General features: G+C 64.4%; 1 protein-coding gene across 1 annotated transcript in view; it reads left to right on the top strand.

The window, feature by feature from the left end:
• The first annotated feature begins 1,026 nt into the window (after nt 1-1,026).
• The window catches only part of PLXNA1 (plexin A1), a 44,495-nt gene continuing 26,401 nt past the window's right edge, over nt 1,027-19,120 (top strand). The window contains exons 1-7 of the mRNA XM_032412068.1: nt 1,027-2,454; nt 4,337-4,519; nt 16,089-16,229; nt 17,183-17,283; nt 17,619-17,742; nt 17,828-17,981; nt 18,292-18,391. Coding sequence (XP_032267959.1) covers nt 1,054-2,454; nt 4,337-4,519; nt 16,089-16,229; nt 17,183-17,283; nt 17,619-17,742; nt 17,828-17,981; nt 18,292-18,391 — 2,204 coding nt within the window. The 5' untranslated portion in view covers nt 1,027-1,053. The remainder of the gene's footprint in view (nt 2,455-4,336; nt 4,520-16,088; nt 16,230-17,182; nt 17,284-17,618; nt 17,743-17,827; nt 17,982-18,291; nt 18,392-19,120) is intronic.

The raw sequence follows: 19,120 nt of genomic DNA, 5'->3' as shown, positions 1-19,120 counted from the left end.
CTGTGGGGCCTGGACTGTTCTTGGGCATGGTGGGTGAGGCCAGGTGCTGTGGTTGTCCAGGTGGGAGAGGGGTAGGCAGTTCGGGGGAGACTTAGTGGGGGACGCTGCCCTTAGTGGAGAGTGTGACCCGGGAGGTGCAGGTGGGGATGCCGGGAGCCTGGTGTGGTGGTGAAAGATGCTGGGGGCCGATCTGACAGGAGGGGAGGGGCCGCGGGCAGGTAGAAGACAGCCTCTGGGCTTTTCATACTGGGGAGAGAGAACCACTGCTGGGGGCGCAGGTTTCAGGGAGCCCCCCCCCCCGGAGGGCTTTCTGTTTCCTCCGAGTTGGGGTGAGGGTGTGGAAGGGGAGCTGAGAGGCAGGCAGGAGGAGCCTGGGAGGGGGCAGTGCTGCAGCGACAGCATGGGGGGCCTGGTTGGCTGGGGATGGGGATAGTGGGTGGGAGGTGTACAAGGCTTGGCTTCTGGATCATTCTTTGGAATACAGGGCTCAAGGTCCAGAAAGGGGCTGGGCCAGGGTCAGCCAGCAAGTGGCCCCAGAGCCAAGATGAGCCAGACTGCCTCCCGGCCCCTCTGAGAATTGCTGCCTGTGTGGTGATGGGTCCGAGAATCTTCATCTGCTGGCAGGGTGGGAGGAGGGGGTTTGCCTGTGAGTAGGGCCCTGCAAGGGAGCACGTGTCCCCAGAGCCTTGGGCAGAGAGGTGGTCACTTACCCTAGGAGCTTGGAGCTGGGGGAGGGGGTTTGTTCCCTAGGCATGGGGAGGCTCTGAGTCAGGAGGTTACAGCCTCCAGGCTGGGGTGTTAGCTGGGCTCCCAGTCTGGACCCTGGACCTTCATCACCTGCCTCCCTGTTCCTGGGTCCGTTTCTCTCCTCTGCCTAGGAATGGCAGGCCCAGGCATTGTTGGCCGTCCCGTGCTGCCCATGGTGCTCACGGGCTTGGTCTTGGTGACCCCTGGTGTTCCTCTCCCTGCTTGCAGGTCCTCAGTTTGGGTAGGGGGTCCTCTGTCCACCTCGGGCTTCTCCTGGCAGTTAAGGCGTGCCCCTGGAGGTAGAGCATGGGATGTCCCAACACCGGCTGGGTAGTGCGCGGAGCTCGTGAGATGGCCATGTGCACTTGGGTGCGTGTGTGTGCCCTCCCACAACCAGGGGCTGTACCCACACGCACGCCCCCTCTCCCGCCCGTTCTCCTCCGCAGGGCTGAGGCTCCCGGCCCCATGATGCACGCCTCTGCAGGACCCGAGCGCCTCGGCCTGAGGCCCCGGCCCGCCATGCCACTGCCACGCCCGAGCCCGCGGGTGCTCCCGGGGCTGCTGCTGCTGCTGCTGCTGCTGCTGGGGGGCGCGGCGGGGGCACCCCGGGCGGGCGGGGGGCCGCAGCCTGCCTTCCGCACCTTCTCGGCCAGCGACTGGGGCCTGACCCACCTGGTGGTGCACGAGCAGACCGGCGAGGTGTACGTGGGCGCGGTGAACCGCATCTACAAGCTGTCAGGGAACCTGACGCTGCTGCGGGCCCACGTGACGGGGCCCGTGGAGGACAACGAGAAGTGCTACCCGCCCCCCAGCGTGCAGTCGTGCCCGCACGGCCTGGGCAGCACCGACAACGTCAACAAGCTGCTGCTCCTGGACTACGCCGCCAACCGCCTGCTGGCCTGTGGCAGCGCCTCCCAGGGCATCTGCCAGTTCCTGCGGCTGGACGACCTCTTCAAGCTGGGCGAGCCGCACCACCGCAAGGAGCACTACCTGTCCAGCGTGCGCGAGGCGGGCAGCATGGCCGGTGTCCTGATTGCCGGGCCGCCGGGCCAGGGCCAGGCCAAGCTCTTCGTGGGCACGCCCATCGACGGCAAGTCTGAGTACTTCCCCACGCTGTCCAGCCGCCGGCTCATGGCCAACGAGGAGGACGCCGACATGTTCGGCTTCGTGTACCAGGACGAGTTCGTGTCGTCACAGCTCAAGATCCCCTCGGACACGCTGTCCAAGTTCCCGGCATTCGACATCTACTACGTGTACAGCTTCCGCAGCGAGCAGTTCGTCTACTACCTCACCCTGCAGCTGGACACGCAGCTCACCTCGCCCGACGCCGCCGGCGAGCACTTCTTCACTTCCAAGATCGTGCGGCTGTGCGTGGACGACCCCAAGTTCTACTCCTATGTCGAGTTCCCCATCGGCTGCGAGCAGGCGGGTGTGGAGTACCGCCTGGTGCAGGACGCCTACCTGAGCCGGCCCGGCCGTGCCCTGGCCCGCCAGCTGGGCCTGGCAGAGGACGAGGACGTGCTGTTCACCGTGTTCGCGCAGGGCCAGAAGAACCGCGTGAAGCCCCCCAAGGAGTCTGTGCTGTGCCTGTTCACGCTCAGGGCCATCAAGGAGAAGATCAAGGAGCGCATCCAGTCCTGCTACCGTGGTGAGGGCAAGCTCTCGCTGCCCTGGCTGCTCAACAAGGAGCTGGGCTGCATCAACTCGGTGAGTAGGTGCCGTGTGGGCGCTGCCCCGGCCCCCCCCCCCCCCCCCCCCCGTGCTCAACACCCTGCGGCGCTCGCCCTGTGCCTGGGGCTACCACTGGGCGCCTCCTGGAGGGTCAGGGCTGCTCCTGGGGTGTCGGCCTGGGAGCCTGTGCCCATGCCCGCAGCCGTCCCGCTTTGAAGACGGTGACGGGCCCGTGTCCAGCAGTCCATGAGCCCCTGTAGGCAGCGGGCCTGGCACCGTACCAGGCGCTCACCACCCTGTCTTGTCTCCTTCTTACGGAGAGCTCACGGAGGCTCAGTGAGGTGAGGTGACTTGCCCAGCATCACATAGCCAGTAAGAGGCAGAGCTGGGCCAGACAGGGGGAGCGTGGGGCCCAGACCTATCTCCCCACTTAGTCCATTGTCGAGAAGCCCTGCTCATCCTTGCCCTGGGTGCCGGGCCGTGCACTTGCTCTCTGGGCCTGTGGCCTCAGCTGGTACCAGGTGATGGCACCAGCCCTGACACCGGGGCAGCCTGAGGGCCTGGGTGCTGGGTGCTGGGTGGCCGACAGCCACAGCTCTTGTCTCTAGGCCCGGAAGAAGCCAGCCTGGGGTCAGCTGCTTTTTGGGGAGCATCTTATGTATGCCCCCAAGCAGTAGGATCTGTTTTTCTGAGGAAGACTACAGGCTCAGAGAGGGTAAAGGACTTGTTCAGGGGCACCTTGAGGTGACCTGCCCAGGTGGGAGCCAGGCTTCGACCCCTCTGCTCTTGCTGCCCAGGACTACCTGGTTGGCCCAGGGAAAGCTTGGCCCGTCTGGCCTCAGTTGTCCCAGCTCTATCCTGGGAGTGACACTGGTTTGTCTTCAGGGCAGGGGGGCAGGGCAAGGGTCCCTTCACTCCTTCTCTGTCATGTCTACCGCTGGGTGGGGTGGGGCACCCATCAGGATGGGGCCGTCCTCTACTGTGAGGCCCGGGTGTGCCAGGCTGATGCGTTGTCCACCCTCCCTTGGCCTCTCAGGGAAGGCATATGATCTCTGCCGTACAGCTGGAGAAACTGAGGCCTGGAAGGACAGCCCCTCCAAGGTCACACTGGATGCTCTGCAGGCTCCGTGTGCATGGCTGCGGTCATTCCCTCCCCCTGGCTGGGTCCCAGTTACTGGGGCCACTCGGGGACCCTCAGCCCTGCTGCATCTCGGCGTCCTTTGCTCCGTCTACATTAGTGATCTCTTCCCTGCAAACCTCAGGCCCTGAGCCTGCTTCACGGGAGCTAGCTGGCCCCTTTTCCCCCGGAACCTGCCCTCCTCCAGGCCCTTTCTCCCTTCTCTGGAACCTCACGTATTGATTGTGTCTCGTCCCTTCAATTACCACTTCATAGCCCGCCCCTGCCTTTGCCTTTTAGGTGTGACCCCTGTTTCCTGTCTCGAATGAGCCCTCCCTGTACCCACAGCCCTCCGGTGGTTGGCCCCCTCCCTGTGCAGCCATCGTCCATGCTGTGGGCCTGGTCCGCAAGGTGGCTGCTCTCCTTCCTTGGTCTCCCCTAGGCTGCTTCCTTTCTGGCTCTCCCCCTCCCACCCACAGGTTGGGTGGGGGGCCCTTGCCCAGTGGCTGTGTGGGAGATGCCTCCCCCCGCTCTGGGCATGTGCACTGGGCCTCAGGGCCTTTGCAAGCGTTGGCTTCTCTGTCGAATGGGTCCAGGAATCCTCGATCCCCCACATCTGTCGGGGCCATGCTGGAGCCCAGCCCCTCTGAGGACCCTCTGTGAACCCCTGCCCCCTCCATGCCTACCCCCCAGTTAGCCGGGGCCACTGGCCGACCTGGCTGCAAGGCCTCCCGTCCGCAGGCAGAAGGCTCCCGGGGCTGGGCGCAGGGGCCCAGAGGCTCACCCTCTCCCTTCCCACAGCCACTGCAGATCGACGACGATTTCTGTGGGCAGGACTTCAACCAGCCTCTGGGGGGCACGGTCACGATTGAGGGCACGCCCCTGTTCGTGGACAAGGATGATGGCCTGACGGCTGTGGCTGCCTACGACTACCGGGGCCGCACCGTGGTGTTCGCCGGCACGCGCAGCGGCCGCATCCGCAAGGTCAGGCCCCGGGGCTGGGCGGATGGGGCGGGCGGAGCCCGGGGCGGACAGCATTGCCCGGAGACTGGGAGGCCCGGGTCCAGTGCCAAGCCTGGCCACCACGAGGGGCCTCAGTAGGCCCCCAGTCCCCTGTGCCTCCCTGTCTGTGCCCCTTCTCTGGGGCTGCCTCGGTGTTTGGCAGGTGTAAAGGCCCTGGCAGGGTGTCCGCGGCTCCGGGGCTGGGTCAGGGACGTAAGGGGTCTGGTCACCCTACCATCCCCAGGGGCCCTGGAGATGCTGTCGCTGATCTCTGAGGGCGCACAGTGACCTCCTAGGAAGGCTGCGCGGGGGTGGGGGCAGGGCACGCCTGTGCGGCCCCCATCCCCTTCGGGGGATCCAGTGTCTGCTGAGGCAGCACTCTGCCCTGGCGAGAGGCCCCCGCCCTGCACAGAGACAGCAAGGCCAAGGGCAGGGCAAGGGTAGCACCCCCCACCCCCACCTGCCACTGGCGGGTGCAAGGGGAGCACTGTGGCTCCAGAGACGTGAGGACTCCTTAGGGTGAGAGGTGGGGTGCTGTGGGGGCAGGGCCTGCGTGGTGGCTGCCTTCCGTCCCTCACTAGCAAGCATTGAGCTGCACAGGGCTGCCAGGGAGCAGCCACGGGAGGACTTCCCGGAGGGGGCCCTGAGGGCAGCTGCCTGTGGCTCAGTCCCAACTTGGTGGGTGGGTGGGACCAGACCAGGGTAGGGCTGGCCTGCTGGGGAGGAAGTTCCTGGGGTGACCATGGGGCGAGGGTGCCTGGGAGCCCCAGAGCCAGGCCAGGGGCGGGGCCTGGTAGATGAAATAACAGCTGTCCCCAGGCCGGGTGCTGACACAGCTCCCCGCCCAGCGTGTACCCGTGGGTGGGGGCTGGGCCCGGGGCCAGCAAGGGCCTTGCCTGCTCTCAGCTTCTGTGCTGGGTTGTGCGGGAGGGGGCTCTCCCTGTCTTTGCAGTGGTGGGTGCCCTGGCAATCATGTCCCACTGTTCCCTGGCTCTGTGACCACCTCAGCTTTCCCATCTGTGAAGCGAACCCGGATGTGTGGGCTGTAGGCTGGGGTGGTCCCCATGCTGACTGAAGGTCATCCCAGGATGGGGCACCCTGGGGTGCTGTGGGGTTCTGTCCAACTCAGGCACTCTGCTGGCCAGTGGGGGTGGGCAAGCCCCCGTGCCCTGAGCTGGTCCTCTGGTGTGGCCCACCTTTCCTTACCCTAGTGTGAGCGGTACTGTTGGCAGCCCGGGCGTAGGCTCTTTCCCTTCCCAGGGGTGGGCTCTCCACCCCAGGGGAGGGTACTTGGGGCTGGGAGAGCCGGGGAGAAGAACCACGGAACCCCCTGGGGAGGGGCTTATGTCAGATGGGGTGGGCCTGCCAGGGGCCAGAGCCTCCCCTGGGGCAGAGCTGCAGGGTGAAGGCTGCTTGGAGACACTCCGCAGGGCACCCCAGGCCTGGGGCTGGGAGTGACCCATTTGAAGGCTGGTGGGCTGGCAGGCAGCTGCTAAGGCGCTGTCTGGGCCCACAGGCCACCCTGTGAGGTTGGGAGAACGGGTCAGTCCAGCCCTGCCTCCCCCGCTGCCTCCCTGGCTCCAGCCTCACTCCCCTGCCCCAGGGCCACGGTCCGGGTGGGAGCTCTGTAAGTCTAGCTGGTCCTGCTCTCCTCCAGCTCTGCCCTAGGCCCACAGAGGGGAAACGGAGGCCCGTTGTGTGGAGTGGGAGCTGGGCTTAGGCCCATCTGTAAGGAAACCTCTGCTTGTCCCTCCCCCTCCAGCCCCTGCACCTACCTCCCAGAGCCCTGTCCTAGGCACTGGCTCCTTCCACCCCTGGACCCGTCTGGGCTGGGCACTGCAAGGGAGTGGATTGTGCCTTTCTGGGGCATGTGGGGGTGAGCCATGCCCAGGAGCTGATGGCCTGGTGGTGGGAGCGCGCCCTCATTGGGGAATTAGATGTATAATAGTTTTGAGGCTTTTCCATAGAGGCGGGCCTCGTCCCCTGGACCGGTCACCTGCACCCACCTGCTCAAGGCGGGGGCGCGGTTTCAGGAAGCTGTCACGTGGCTGTTCATGTTCTATGGCCAGTTGTTCGCACCCTAATCCCGTGCAAGTGGCTGAGATCAGGTGTGGTCTCAGCTCTCCCCCTCGCCAGCTCTGTGGTCCTGGAGCTGGCTGTCTAGCCTCTCTGAGCCTGTTTCCCCAAGCATAGTACAAAGAAGGATGAGAGGATGTGCCAGGAGGGCCCAGAGCCTGACGTGCACTTGGTCCCATTCAGGAGTGCAGTTAGCTCTCTGTTGTCGTCGTGCTTCTCCGAGTCCTCACAACAACTCTGTTGTCCATTTGACAGACGGGGAAACTGAGGCACATAATGGCAGCAGCATGTGCCCAGGCTTACTGGCTCCAGGGTCCTCGCTTATAACTGCAGACTCCCTCCTTGTCCTGTGGGTCCCTGGAGGGAAAGAAACAGGACTCCTATTTCAGTGTCCTTTCTCCGAGGAAGCCCGGAGTCCAGGAGCTCCTCACTGCCCACGCCTGCCCTGAGCTGCTAGCTTTCGGGGGTCTTTCTTCCCACTGCCCAGCACATCAGCTCCGACCAGGCCTGGCTCCATCCAGCTCCCATGGGTAGCACAGCTTTCCTGTTCTCTCTGCCTGCCCGTTTCCTAAGGACCCGTGGTGCCCTTGAACCCCACATCACACCCTGGGGCATGTCTGCAGTTGGAGGCCTGAAGCAGCGTAGGGGCTGGGGGCAGGGGTTTCAGTCCCACTCTGCTTGCCCCACCTCCATAACCTCCCCCAGCCCCCACACTAGGCCTCTAGCCTTGACCCACTGTGCAGGACGCCTGCTCCCTGCTGTGCATGGGGCCCAGCCTACAGCAGAATGTCCTCTCCTGCCTCGTCCTCACCCTCCCCGTGTGTCATCCTGACCCAGGCTGAGGGTGGGAGCAGCTCTGGCCCAGCCCAGTCCAGCGCTGTGTTCCCTTGCTGCCTCTCATCCTTTATCCTGGTCACGTGCTGGGTTCTGGGCCCTGGGGACCCCTGCCCACTGCTGACCCAGGGGCAGGCCTGCTGTGCTGACAGGCCCCTATCTTCCCCAGGCCTGGTTTTTCTTGAGCTTTAAGAAGTAACTGGTGAGCTCTAGGGACCCGTCTGGCCCTCTGCCAGTCCCCACCGAGAACGAGAACGTTGTGTAAAGTTGTAGCCAATTAATTTAAACCTGCCAACTTCAGCTGTTCAGGGCTGGCTGGGGGTGCTCCCCGACTCCCCTGGCCTTCCCTAGAGGCCCTGCCCGCCACCTGCCGCCCTCTCTGCCAACAGAGGCAGCCCATCCTCCTGGCCTGACCCCCCCCCCCGCCCCCCCCCCCCCACGTACCACCCCCCCCCCCCCCCCCGTGGCCACCAGGGACCCCTGGACCTTAGCAGGAGTTCCCACGGGTGGCCCCTGGTTTGAGCTCTTTTGAGTCCTCTCAGATACTCACAGTGGGTGTGGAGAGGACCTGTCCTGGACTCCTGCCAGTGGGTGCCCTCCCTGCCCCACCCTAGCCTGGAGGCCTCCTTGGACTCTCCCTTTCTGCAAAGCAGAGGTGGGGACAGTCCCTGCCCTCTGGGCCTGGTGAGGGACACCCCAGGCCAGCCTGGCCCTGGTACTGTGCCTGCTACAGGGCTCAGGGCTAGGCTGAGCAACACAGCCCTGTCTCTCTGGTGGCTGTGCCAGGGGGAAAGCGGGCCCCGTCTGCCTCAGCATCCGGTTTTTCAAGAGAATCTGGAAATCCATATTTTGTGTGAGATCTCTTACTGTTAAGCATTGGCAGCTAATGATACATTTTTAGAAAGCATTATGGGCCAACCCAAGGTTGCTGTGGGCTACCAGTTTATGACCATGGGGATCTGGGCTGTGGCATCACTGGCTTGCAGGATGCTGGGCCTTGGGGTAGGACCCAAGGGACAGCTAGCTGCCTAGCTGGGCTCTGGGGCTGGGCTGGGCTGTTTGGGAGTGTGGCTAGCAGGGAGGCCTGCCGTGGTGAAGCTCCTTCCTGGGGTGGGGGGCTTGGTTTTCATCCCTCCACATTGGGTGGACTGTGCCTCCTGGGGGCTGTTGGGAGGCCCAAGGGAGGTTGACATTCCTTCCTGCGTGGTGATCCTTGTATGGAGGAGAAACAGGGCCGTGGCCGCGACATCTGTGCCCTGGCGCTGGGGCCTGGCCGGGCCATGGTCCCTGTGTCCTCAGGCCTTGGCTGCGTCCGGGCCCTCGGAGCTACCTGCTCTTACCTGACCCTGTGGCATCCCAGCTGTGTGGTGGTGGCTGAGCACGTGCTGGGTGCTGCTCTGGGCCTGGGCTGCCAGGGACGGGGAGAGCTCTTACTCTCCACTGGCCCTCACGGCTCTAGAAGCTTCCCTTTGGACGATTTTCCCATTCCCCCCAGCACTCCCATTCCTCATAGGATGTCGAAATTCAGAGACCGGTAGTGTTTCCAAGACCTGTTGAGAGCGGCTGGTGGCCTCTTCTCAGGGTCCCTGCACCAGGGCCTCGTTGTCCTGGGCGAAAGCCTGCTCCATGCATCCAGCAGGGGTCCCTGCTCCGCGAGCCCAGGTCTGTGCGGGAGGTGGGCTGGGGAGCCCCTGTGGGGCTGGGGCAAGATAGGGGCCTTGAGAGAGATGCTGGGCAGGACCAGGCCCCTTGCCCCCCGACCCCTGAGCCAAGGAGTGTCACCACCTCCCATTTTACTGTCCATGGTCCCGTGGATTTGCATCTTGTGTATGTGTCGGGGGGAGGGGGGATGCCCTTGACTCCTAGTGACCTGCTCTCTAGAGACCCGCAGAGGCTCCGAGGGGCAGCCTGCACCATGGGTGGTTGTGTGTCTGCAGACGTTCTCGTCACGCTGAGCCGTGGCCCCTGAGCACGGCAGGGGTGGGGGCAGCGGGGTCCCCAGCATCCTGCATGCAGCTGGTGTATGACCGACGTCCATTCTGAAATGGGCCGTGCCCACAGGACACTACACAGCTGTGGCCGTGCAGCCCGGGGCCTGTCACATAGTGTGCAGCAGGCCCCCTGGCCCCTGGGAGGCCCCCCTCCCCTAAGGATCACTTCAGTGGGTGACGTCCATCTCCAGGGCTGTTTTGCCGGGTGGGGGCCTTTCGTGGGGCATGCAGCATGTCGTCTGTGTCTTTCTTTCTCATTGCTATTTGTGAGGCTCGGCCCTGCTGCGGTGGGCAGCTGGTCATGATGACGGTGTGTGTCGCAGACATGCATGCGCGGCGTCCTTCCGCTGTGGGCAGGTGCGGCCGTGCTTCCCGCGGGTCTGTGGTGGGCGGGGCTGCCACGCGCGTGCTGTGCACACTTCCGGTGCGCGCAGGGCTGTGTTTCTGCTGGCTTTCTCCCTGGGAGGGGGGCGGCTGGGCCCCTCTGACCTTTCTGTCCTGAATCTCGAGGGCTGCCTGTGTTGCCATCTCCAGGATCGAGTGTGGTCGCACCTGGCAGAGTGGTTGATCCGCATCCGGCCGTGTTTATGGCAGGCTACTGGGCGCTGGTGGGGTTCCGACCCCGAGAGAGTTGTTGGTGGAGAGCGGAGGGGTCCGTGCTGCCTGCTTCCTGTGTATCTTAGTTGCCGTGCCTGAGGGGCCCCGTGGGTGCACTACCCCTGCCTGCCAAAGACTTGGTCCCTGGAACCTGTGGGTGGTATCGCGTGGTGTCTCAGGGATGTCCGGGTGTCCTACAGAGGACTTGTTACACTTTTTCTGGTTCTCCTGGGCATGGCTGGCCGTGGTAGGTGGTGCCAGAAGGGCACAGGGACGTCTCATTCCCCCATGGGTCTGTCTGTTGACATCCCAGCCCTTTGTCCCAGAGCCATGCCACACGAGCATTGCTTCTTCGCATCCGATGGCAGCCAGCGGTGGCCCGGAGGCAGGCATGGAGGGTCCCGCCTCCCTGCGGGGTCTGGCTCATCAGGCCTTAGCCCGAGCAGGGGCACCTAGGCAACTTGAACAAGAATGATGCTGTCAGGTGCGGGCTGGCAGTGGGCCGCCCTGTGGCCAGTCCCGTGTATGCCTAGGTTTGGGGGTGGCCTCCTGAGGGCCCAAGATTATTGTCCGCAATGCATAGTTCCCCTCCCCATGGGCAGACAGGACCCCGACCTCCAGGACCCGCCCTCTCGGGGGTCAGGGTGTGAGAGCTCCTGGCATCACAGCAAGATGGGTACAGAGACTAGAACAGAACAGCCCAGCTGGGGAGTCTGCCAGGAAGGGCTTTGTGGAAGGAAGGAACAGCAGGGCCAAAGCTCAGAGGCGCTCTCGTGCTTACTGAGGTAGCAGAAGCTGCCTGTACTGCACTGACCACCCCTTATCCTGCGGTGGACACGCCTGTGGTGGACTGTTCACTGGTGACCCGGTGGTGTTCAGCATCGTGGGGGCAGGATTCTGGGAGAAGCTGCAGAGGTCTGGCCTGGCTAGGGGCAGGGAGCCAGAGGACTGTGGTGGCTTCAGGAAAGTCAAAGGGGCTTACATCTACCTGCTCACGTTGGGGACCGAGCGGGTGGGAGTCGCATGGCTGACATGGGTCATGGATGGGAAGGTGGGCAGTGGATGCTTCTTGGGTTTGAGACAAGGGCATCAGCTGGATGGTCACTGCTGCCCGCCACAGGGTCTGGCCCGGGGCTTGTTAAGTCTCAGGCTGTAGTGGGCTCTCTGGCCACGTCCCCGCTGAGGACAGTCCCGGTCAGAGACGTGTGAGGGAAGGCTGTGCGATCTGTGTTGCCTTGTGCCCAGCTTTGTGTGGCCTTCACGGCAGTGAGGCAGATCCCCCGTCCATGCCCAGCTCCCCACGGCAACATCTAGCCTTGGGGGCCCAGTTTCCAAGCAGCTTCCAAACAGTCTTCCCTCCCCTACTATTGGAACCCTGAGCTTCTGAACTCTCACACAGCCCTGTGACATGGATTTCTATTGGCAGAGGGGGGGACCGAAGGTCAAGGAGGACCATTGTTTATGTTGGTTGGTGTCTGCTTTTCTCTGTGTTGAGGGCTACGCTTGGAAAAGACAAGATTCCTGGGACCCTCCCCCCCAATCTCGCCAGGTGTGTTTGGCCCAATTACAGCCATTGGGCCTCCTGCAAATTATGTTTTAATTACCCAAGTACTGCCAAGAGGAAATTGTTAATTGCTTTTCCAGTATCAAATTCCTCCTGGCCTTTCTGAGAACGGTCCCAGGAAGGGGCCTGGAACCTGCCCCCAGCCAGAGGAGGGGGAAATCCTGTGGCAGCTTGTGAGGGGGTGAGGAGGGACCCAGGAGCTGGGTTCACCAGGGCCTCAGCCACAGGCCCCTGACCAGGAAGGAGAGGAGAGGATGGGCTCCTTCAAGGAGAGAGTGAAAGAGGCTCCTGCCCCTCACGCAGCTCCTCCCAGTACAGCTTTGCTGCCTAGGGGGCTGGGAACAGGCTTGGCAGCTGTACGTACTGGAGGAGGGAACCCCCCCCCCCGGGGTCCCAGCCCCGTAGCCGGCTTCAGCCTCTTGCACCACTTCGGGTCCTGTCCTCCTGCTGTCAGTGAACCCCCATTCCACAGATAGGGACATGAGGGCTGTTATCTTGGGGTGCGCAGTGGAGGGAACTCTCTCCCCACCCTGGCCAGGGCCAAGCTGAGCAGCCCCCTGCCTCTGGGCGGCTAGGGCGCGTGCCGGCCTTGGCAAGCAGCCTGCATGGCCCAGACATCCTCCCGGTGCCCCTGCCCGCCCTCAGCCCAGAGAATGGGCTCTTTGTTGGCTCTGGGCTGGACGGACAGCTGACCTGGCCGGGCCGCAGCAGTTGGCGAGAGCCACGCGGTGATGGGTGCGGGGGCAGCCGGCTGGGTGCCTCCCCTTGGCCCTGCACAGGCCTCTCTTTGCAGGACCACCCCCCCCCCCCCGGTGTGTCCTGGGTCCCCAGGACCTGCTGGCCTGGGGTGAAGGGATGAACCTGCTCCCTGGCCTATCTGTGGGCAGGGGCAGGTGGTGCCTCATGGTGGTGGTAGGTGTGTGGACCACAGCGTTTGGGCCCTGGCACCAAGAGTTTGCTGGGGGCGCTGACAGCTCAGAATGCAGGGGACTCCCTCATGTGCAGAGGGGCAGGGAAAACCCCCGGGTTGGAGAAGTGGGTGGAGCCGGAGGGCTGGGGCAGAGGCTGGGTGGGGGTGGCTGTTTCCCTCTGGGTCAGAGCCAGGGGTGGGTGGGTGCCTGGGCCTGGTGCAGCCCAGCAGGCATGTCCTGGGAGACTGGACACCTCCACTGCAGCCATCTGGGCAGGGGGGGGAGGGGTCCTTTCTCGGCAGGTGTTGGGAAGGGCACCACAGCAGAGGGACAGATCTGGGTTTGAGTCCCGAGGTTTCTCTGTGGTGTGATGGGGGAGGGGAGGTGGTCGTGGCTAGCTGTGGAAAGTTCTCGTGGTCTTTGGGACAAGGTTTGCAGAGCACAGAGGTGACAGCTGGAGGTGGGAGGGCAGATACCAGGGGATGCCGGAAGTCTCCTGCGTGCTCTGTAAGCCCAGCTGCCCCAGGGTGGGCCATCCCCAGGTGGGTGGCCCTTGACCGGACAGCTGTGCGCCGGCGAGTGGCGGCGGCGCGTGTGCTGCTGGCGGCATGTGTCCCGCCATCCTGCCAGCCGCCTGGCTCTGTGCCCGCCCTGCACGCCCCTTCTCCCTGGAATGCCATCCTGGCGGCGTGCCGCGTCCCTCCCACTTTGGGAGCAGACTCTGCGTCCGCAGGTGCAGGTGGCAGCCCAGGGCCCTGGGTTCCTCTGGCAGGTCCTCGCAAGTCTCAGTTTACCTGTCTGTGCGACACAGGCCCTGCAGCCCGAAAACCAGCTGGGAGCTAGTAGGCGTATCCTGAGTACTAGCCCTCCGCGGGTTGGACACCTTCCACCCCATCTGACAGTCACATGTGTGCACGCAGGAGCCCTGCTGAGCCTGGACCGTGGCTGCTCAGTGCACAGCATGGGGCCTGTCATCCACATCACCTCCACCCACTGGCCTGCTGGCCCTGCCTCCCTGACACCCCCACCCACTCTGTGCCCTCCAGAAATGCCCTGTCTCCTTGGGGCCTGCCTATGCGTGTGTAAGGGCCAGGGCTGCCCAGGGCCAGGCAGGTGGGTGGACAGATGGATGCATGGTGGACAGACAGCTGGACGTGCCTGCTCCCCACCACAGCTGTTGGGGGCCACCTGTTGGAGTCGGCACGCTGCCGGCCTGGGGGCGGGGCATTTCAGAGTCTGCGTCTGGCCTGCCTCCCCTCCTGCTTTCCCCAGGACCCTGGGGAGAGGATCTGCTCTCTGCCTGCCCCCTTCCGTGCCTCAGAGCTAGTATGCCCCCTGGATGCGCCCTTCCCTAGAATATCTCCCTTGGGCCCTCCGGGGTTGTGGGTGGCCCTTGATGTGGTATCCACGGCCCAGCCCGTGCCCTCAGCCCTCAGCAGGGAGGCGGAAGGCAGGCCTGGCTGAGGGGGGTGGTCAGATTGAGTACCACATGACCCCTGGTGGTCAGGGTGGGAGAGTCTGGGGCCCCTCAAGTGTCCCTGTTGAGCAGACACTTCCTGAGCGCCCCGTGCGTGCAAGGGGCTGAGGTCTGGTCAGGCCTGGCTGTCAAGGCCTCGGGGGCAAAAGTCCCAGGTATCTGGTTGTGAGGGGCTATGTTGGGGCACTGGGGGAGGGGGTCTGGTCCTGCGAGGGCTGGGGTTGGGCCTGGGCTTCTAGGCGACTGCTAGAGGCACCCGCAGGCGGGGGGCATGGGCGTAGGGCAGAGCTCTGGGAGAAATCCAGAGTCCTGATTTGAATCAGTTGAGTTGAGACTGGGTCTGGAGATTTGGGTCCCGCTGGTGTCCTGGCCTGCACCCTGGCCCTGCCCTGCCCTCCTGACCTTCTTGTCCCCTGCTTCCTGGCCATAGTCCAGGCTAGCCTTGCCAGGCCTGGTGGGTGGCTCCTGGGGTTTGGGGATTGCCTTGGGGCTCAGCCACCCTGTGTCCCCTCTTCTTGGCTCACTGGCTAGGTCCTTATTTAATTTTCAGAGTAGCTCTGGTGTGGGGAGTGGTTTCTGTCATCTCCATTTCACAGCTAGGGAAACTGAGGCAGAGAGCAGGTCAGTGCCGCACCTCGGTTGCACAGCTGGGGTTGTCTGAGCCGGGGCTTGGGCCCAGGCAGCGTGGGTCCAGAGGCTGTACCCCTGGCCTCGCTGACCTCTCCCGTGGCTGATATTGGCCTGGCCTGCCAGCTTGAGGAGCTGACTGAGGGCCCCCTGCGAGCAACAGCTGCCCTCTGGCTGCTCAGCCCAGCAGGGCAGGATTTCTGTGGAGCTGGCTGGGTACAGGTCGGGGTCCTGTGCACACCCACCTGCGGGGGCGCTGAGCCTGGGCTGCTGTGGCCCCTCACCTGGCACCCCTTCTTCTGTAGGCCGTGGGCCCAAGCCACTTGGGCAGCTCCAGGCCCAGCCCGTGGCTGCCTCCCCCTGCCCGGCTCAGGGCTCCGCTCTTCCGGGTCTGGTTTGACTTAAGCCTGGCTGCCCGGCCGGGAGGCAGCTGAGCGGATGTGGGGGGTGGCCTCGGGCTCTCAGGAATGCGGCCCTCCCCCTCTCCTGCGGCCGGCAGCCTCTGGCCCAGAGACACAGCGCCCCACCCTGGCTGGCCGCCCTTGCTGCCTCGTGGCCCACCCCAGCCAGTGAGACCTGCCCCGTCCTGTCAGTGTGGGGGCGCAAAGGAGGGGTGCTGGGCCGAGCCCGGCCTGAGCCCTGGCCCCACGTGGATGGGGAGAGGTGGGACCGGCCCCTGGGTTACAGCCGGTGAGGGTGGGCCTGACTGAGCAGGGCCCCGCTACCTTGTGCCCCGGGAGCTTGCCCAGGACTGGCTGAGCTGGGCAGACGCCGCCCCATGAGTCCCATCTCTGGAAAGCCCCCTGGGTCTCTCTGTTAATTAAATACATTTGTTTGGTAAAAGCAACTAAAAATACTTGCAGCATTGCAAGCTGCAGAGAAGAGCTGGCTAATTAACGCCCGGTTTGTTTGGGATCTGGAATATATTTCCATGCCGATGAGACGCCTGCCCTCCTGCCTTCTTGCGGGGGTGTACCCCACTCCAGGACCTTGGCTTGGCCCTTCACTCCCATGCTGCTTCCCTGCCCCAGAGTCTCCCGGTTTCACTTCTCAGCCATGCTGGACGTCTCCCTTTCCCCGAAGGCCCCTGCTGCCTCATCATTCCTTCCCAACCTCTGCATAAATATCCCTTCCTCTGGGGCACCCAGCCTGGCCCCAGGGAAGGTGGGGCACCTGCCAGGGGCTCCCGCCGCCTTTGTGCTGGGTTTGGCTGTACAGCGGGTGATGGGTGGTGGTTCTTGTGGTCGTCCCCATGGCCTCTGTTGACTGGTGAAGGGGCTAAGTCAGGACCCACCTAGTGGGCCACAGTTTGTCCTACGCAACCTCCTTGTGGTGGGTGGAGGCCTCGGCCTTGTTCTTGCTAGGCTGGGGAGCGTCAGCCAGGGGAGGGGCTCCAGACCCCTGCCCTTAAGTAGGTGTGGGGCTGGGGCAGAAAGGCATTGGCACAGCCCACTTAGGCCCCTCGCTGCCACAGATCCTGGTGGACCTGGCAAACCCCGGCGGCCGGCCGGCCCTGGCCTATGAGAGTGTGGTGGCCCAAGAGAGCAGCCCCATCCTGCGTGACCTGGTCCTCAGCCCCGACCGCCAGTATCTCTATGCTATGACGGAGAAGCAGGTGGGTGACCCACTGCTGGACACGTGGGGTGGGTTTGGGGGGTGGGATGCTACCCTCAGGAAGCTGGGCATGGCTGTCATTGGTCCAGTCTGTCCATACTGGCTCCAGATTTTCCCTGGTCAGACTTGGAATTCCCACCCCCTCCCTGAACAGTTGCATGTTCTCAGGAATAGATACTTGAGTAAATTTTATCAGAGTGTTGATGTCATTCGAGGGCTGAGAGTATACATCTGGGGCCCTGAGTTCTTGGGCTGAGGCCCTGCACGGCCCTGGCCCCATCTGCCCAATGGCGGCTTCAGGCAGCTGTCTCCATGGGGTTGGTGCCTGGCCTGGCCCCCCTCGTCAAGGCCATCCATTTGTGTTCCTGGCCTACCTGCTTGGAGCCAGCCTCTTCCCTTCTCAAGCTGGTGACCCCATGATAGCCAAGAACGCGGGGCAGGTGGGGCAGGCCAGGATGGGCTTGGGGAGGCCAGGCCTCCCTTCTAGGCCAGCTGTTGTTTCTCCTCTGCCCCTCTCCCAGCCGTCAGGTTATTCCACCTCTCAGGGGATCTCAGGGCCAAGCAGGCGAGGTCAGGGTAAGCAGGGCCCAGCCTGCCTCTGTGCTTAGGATTGGGGCTGATGAGCCCATGTTCCCGTGGGGAACTCAGAGTCCAGACAGATGGAAGAGTGACTCTGGCTGGAGCTGTCAGTTCTCCTCTGGGTAGCTCCCCTGCACCAGCTTACTGCCTCCTGGCCACTGCTTCCCAGGGGAGAGACCCGGCCTGTTTGGCCTGACGTGGCCAAGTCAGGGTCACAGGACCATGCTGGAGAAAGGCCCGAGATGGGGGCTCCCCTCATGTATGGGAACAGGACTGGGTTCAGGGGACACACGGTGGCAGTGGGGAGGTGAGGCTGGCCGGGGTCTCTGGAATGGGCCTTGTGGGGGCCTGATGCTGAGGTGCCCATCCTGCCAGGTGACTCGGGTGCCTGTGGAGAGCTGTGTGCAGTATGCGTCATGTGAGCTGTGCCTGGGGTCACGGGACCCCCACTGCGGCTGGTGCGTCCTGCACAGCATGTGAGTCTGGGTGGGGTGCAGGGTGGGCCGGAGGGCCCTGGCAGTCTTGGACCTGAGAGAGCCCCACGTGGCCGCCCTGTGCACGTTGGGCAGTCACAGCTCCCCTTGGAGCACCTCCGGGTCTCCCCTGGATGAGGTGCTCCGCGTTTGGCAGTTGCCCAGGACTGGCTAAGTGATGGCCTGCCCACCTTCACCCCGGTAAAGACGGGGTACAGGGTAAAGCTGCTGGGCTCCCCCAAGTGCGGGTGACAACCCCGCTGAGCAGGGGCTGGTGGGCTCGGGTTGTCCCCCTGGCCGCCTCCCCCACGCCCAGCCGCAGCGCCCTCCGCCCGCAGCTGCTCCCGGCAGGACGCCTGCGAGCGGGCTGACGAGCCCCAGCGCTTCGCCTCGGACCTGCTGCAGTGTGTGCAGCTGACGGTGCAGCCTCGCAATGTGTCGGTCACCATGTCTCAGGTCCCGGTGAGCACGGCTGCCCGGGGGCGGGGGCAGGTGATCGGCCCGGCGCGGGGGGGTGCCTGCTCACCTCCTGCCTTGGGGACCCCAGCTTGTGCTGCAGGCCTGGAACGTGCCCGACCTCTCGGCCGGCGTCAACTGCTCCTTCGAGGACTTTACCGAGTCTGAGAGCATCCTGGAGGACGGTCGGATCCACTGCCGCTCACCCTCCGCGCGGGAGGTGGCACCCATCACGCGAGGCCAGGGTGAGTCCCGCCATGGGCTGGGGCCGGGGCAGCCCCTGGAGCCATCCTGTTGGTCAGGGAAGGGGCGTCACACGTTTCCTGTGGGGTGGCAGGGGAAGGAGCAGATGCCTGCCCTGGGGGCGGGGACCGCAGGTGCCTGCCCAGAGTGCTTAGAGGCCCGTGGGGTCTGAGGGGCACGGGTACGGCGAGGGGCTGTGCACGTGGTGGCAGGGAAGGTCCTTGGCGAGGCCCGTCCCTGCTCTTGGCTGGCAGTCCTGGGTTCTGTGGCCCCGGGTGGCCCTGGTGACTTGGGCCCGTGCTGCTTTTTCAGGAGACCAGCGGGTGGTCAAGCTTTACCTGAAGTCCAAGGAGACGGGCAAGAAGTTCGCGTCTGTGGACTTTGTCTTCTACAACTGCAGTGTCCACCAGTCGTGAGTGTCCTGGCCCTCCTGCCCCGACACTCGCAGCAGGACAGGGTGTGGCGCTGTGTGGCCTCGTGCTCAGAGCGGGAGGGGAGGCCTGTGTAAGAACCGCTCCCCAGCAGACGGGCCAGGCGGAGAGAAGCCCGGGCTGGGGCTGTCAGGGCAGGCTAAGGGAGTGAGGGGCACGATTCAAACGAGGAGAGTCTCCCCAGCCTCCCACAAGCTGCCGAGGTGTGGGCAGTGGCCTGCGGGCCCCAGAGTGAGGCAGGGAGCTCTGAGGGAAGCTGCTTTGTCACCGGAGTGGGAGATGGCCAAGCCGTGGGCCAGGGCGGGCCGCTCAGGACAGGTACCTGCCGCCCAGGGACAGAGAGCAGTGCAGGTCCTCTCTGGTGGTGGAGGGGGGCGCTGGGGGCAGAGAGAGCTGGGGGCCGGAGCTGTCCCTGCCACTGCCCTGGTGTGCTTGTCTTGGGGCCTCAGAGGAAGAACGGGGGAAGCCGGGGACCTGCTGTGTGTCCCGCCCTAAGCTGGGGCCCTGTGCCTGGCCCCAAGCCTGACCTGGAGGGGACCCCGGCTGGAAGGCCAGCAAGGGGTGTGGGGGGCGGTGGGGAGGCCCACACAGGCGGTATGGTCCAGCTGCAGAGCTGAAGGCAGCTGGTTTTCAGCTGTGCCTTCGTTGGTTGACCTGCAGACTGCCTCTGTCCTGGCTCTTTGTGGTGCCCACGGAGGGCCGGGGTGTCG

The sequence above is a fragment of the Phoca vitulina genome, unplaced genomic scaffold (assembly GCF_004348235.1).
Source record: "Phoca vitulina isolate PV1807 unplaced genomic scaffold, GSC_HSeal_1.0 scaffold13, whole genome shotgun sequence".
Taxonomy (NCBI): domain Eukaryota; kingdom Metazoa; phylum Chordata; class Mammalia; order Carnivora; family Phocidae; genus Phoca; species Phoca vitulina.
Note: the sequence above shows the minus strand (reverse complement) of the source record. Positions and strands in the feature narration are given on the sequence as shown.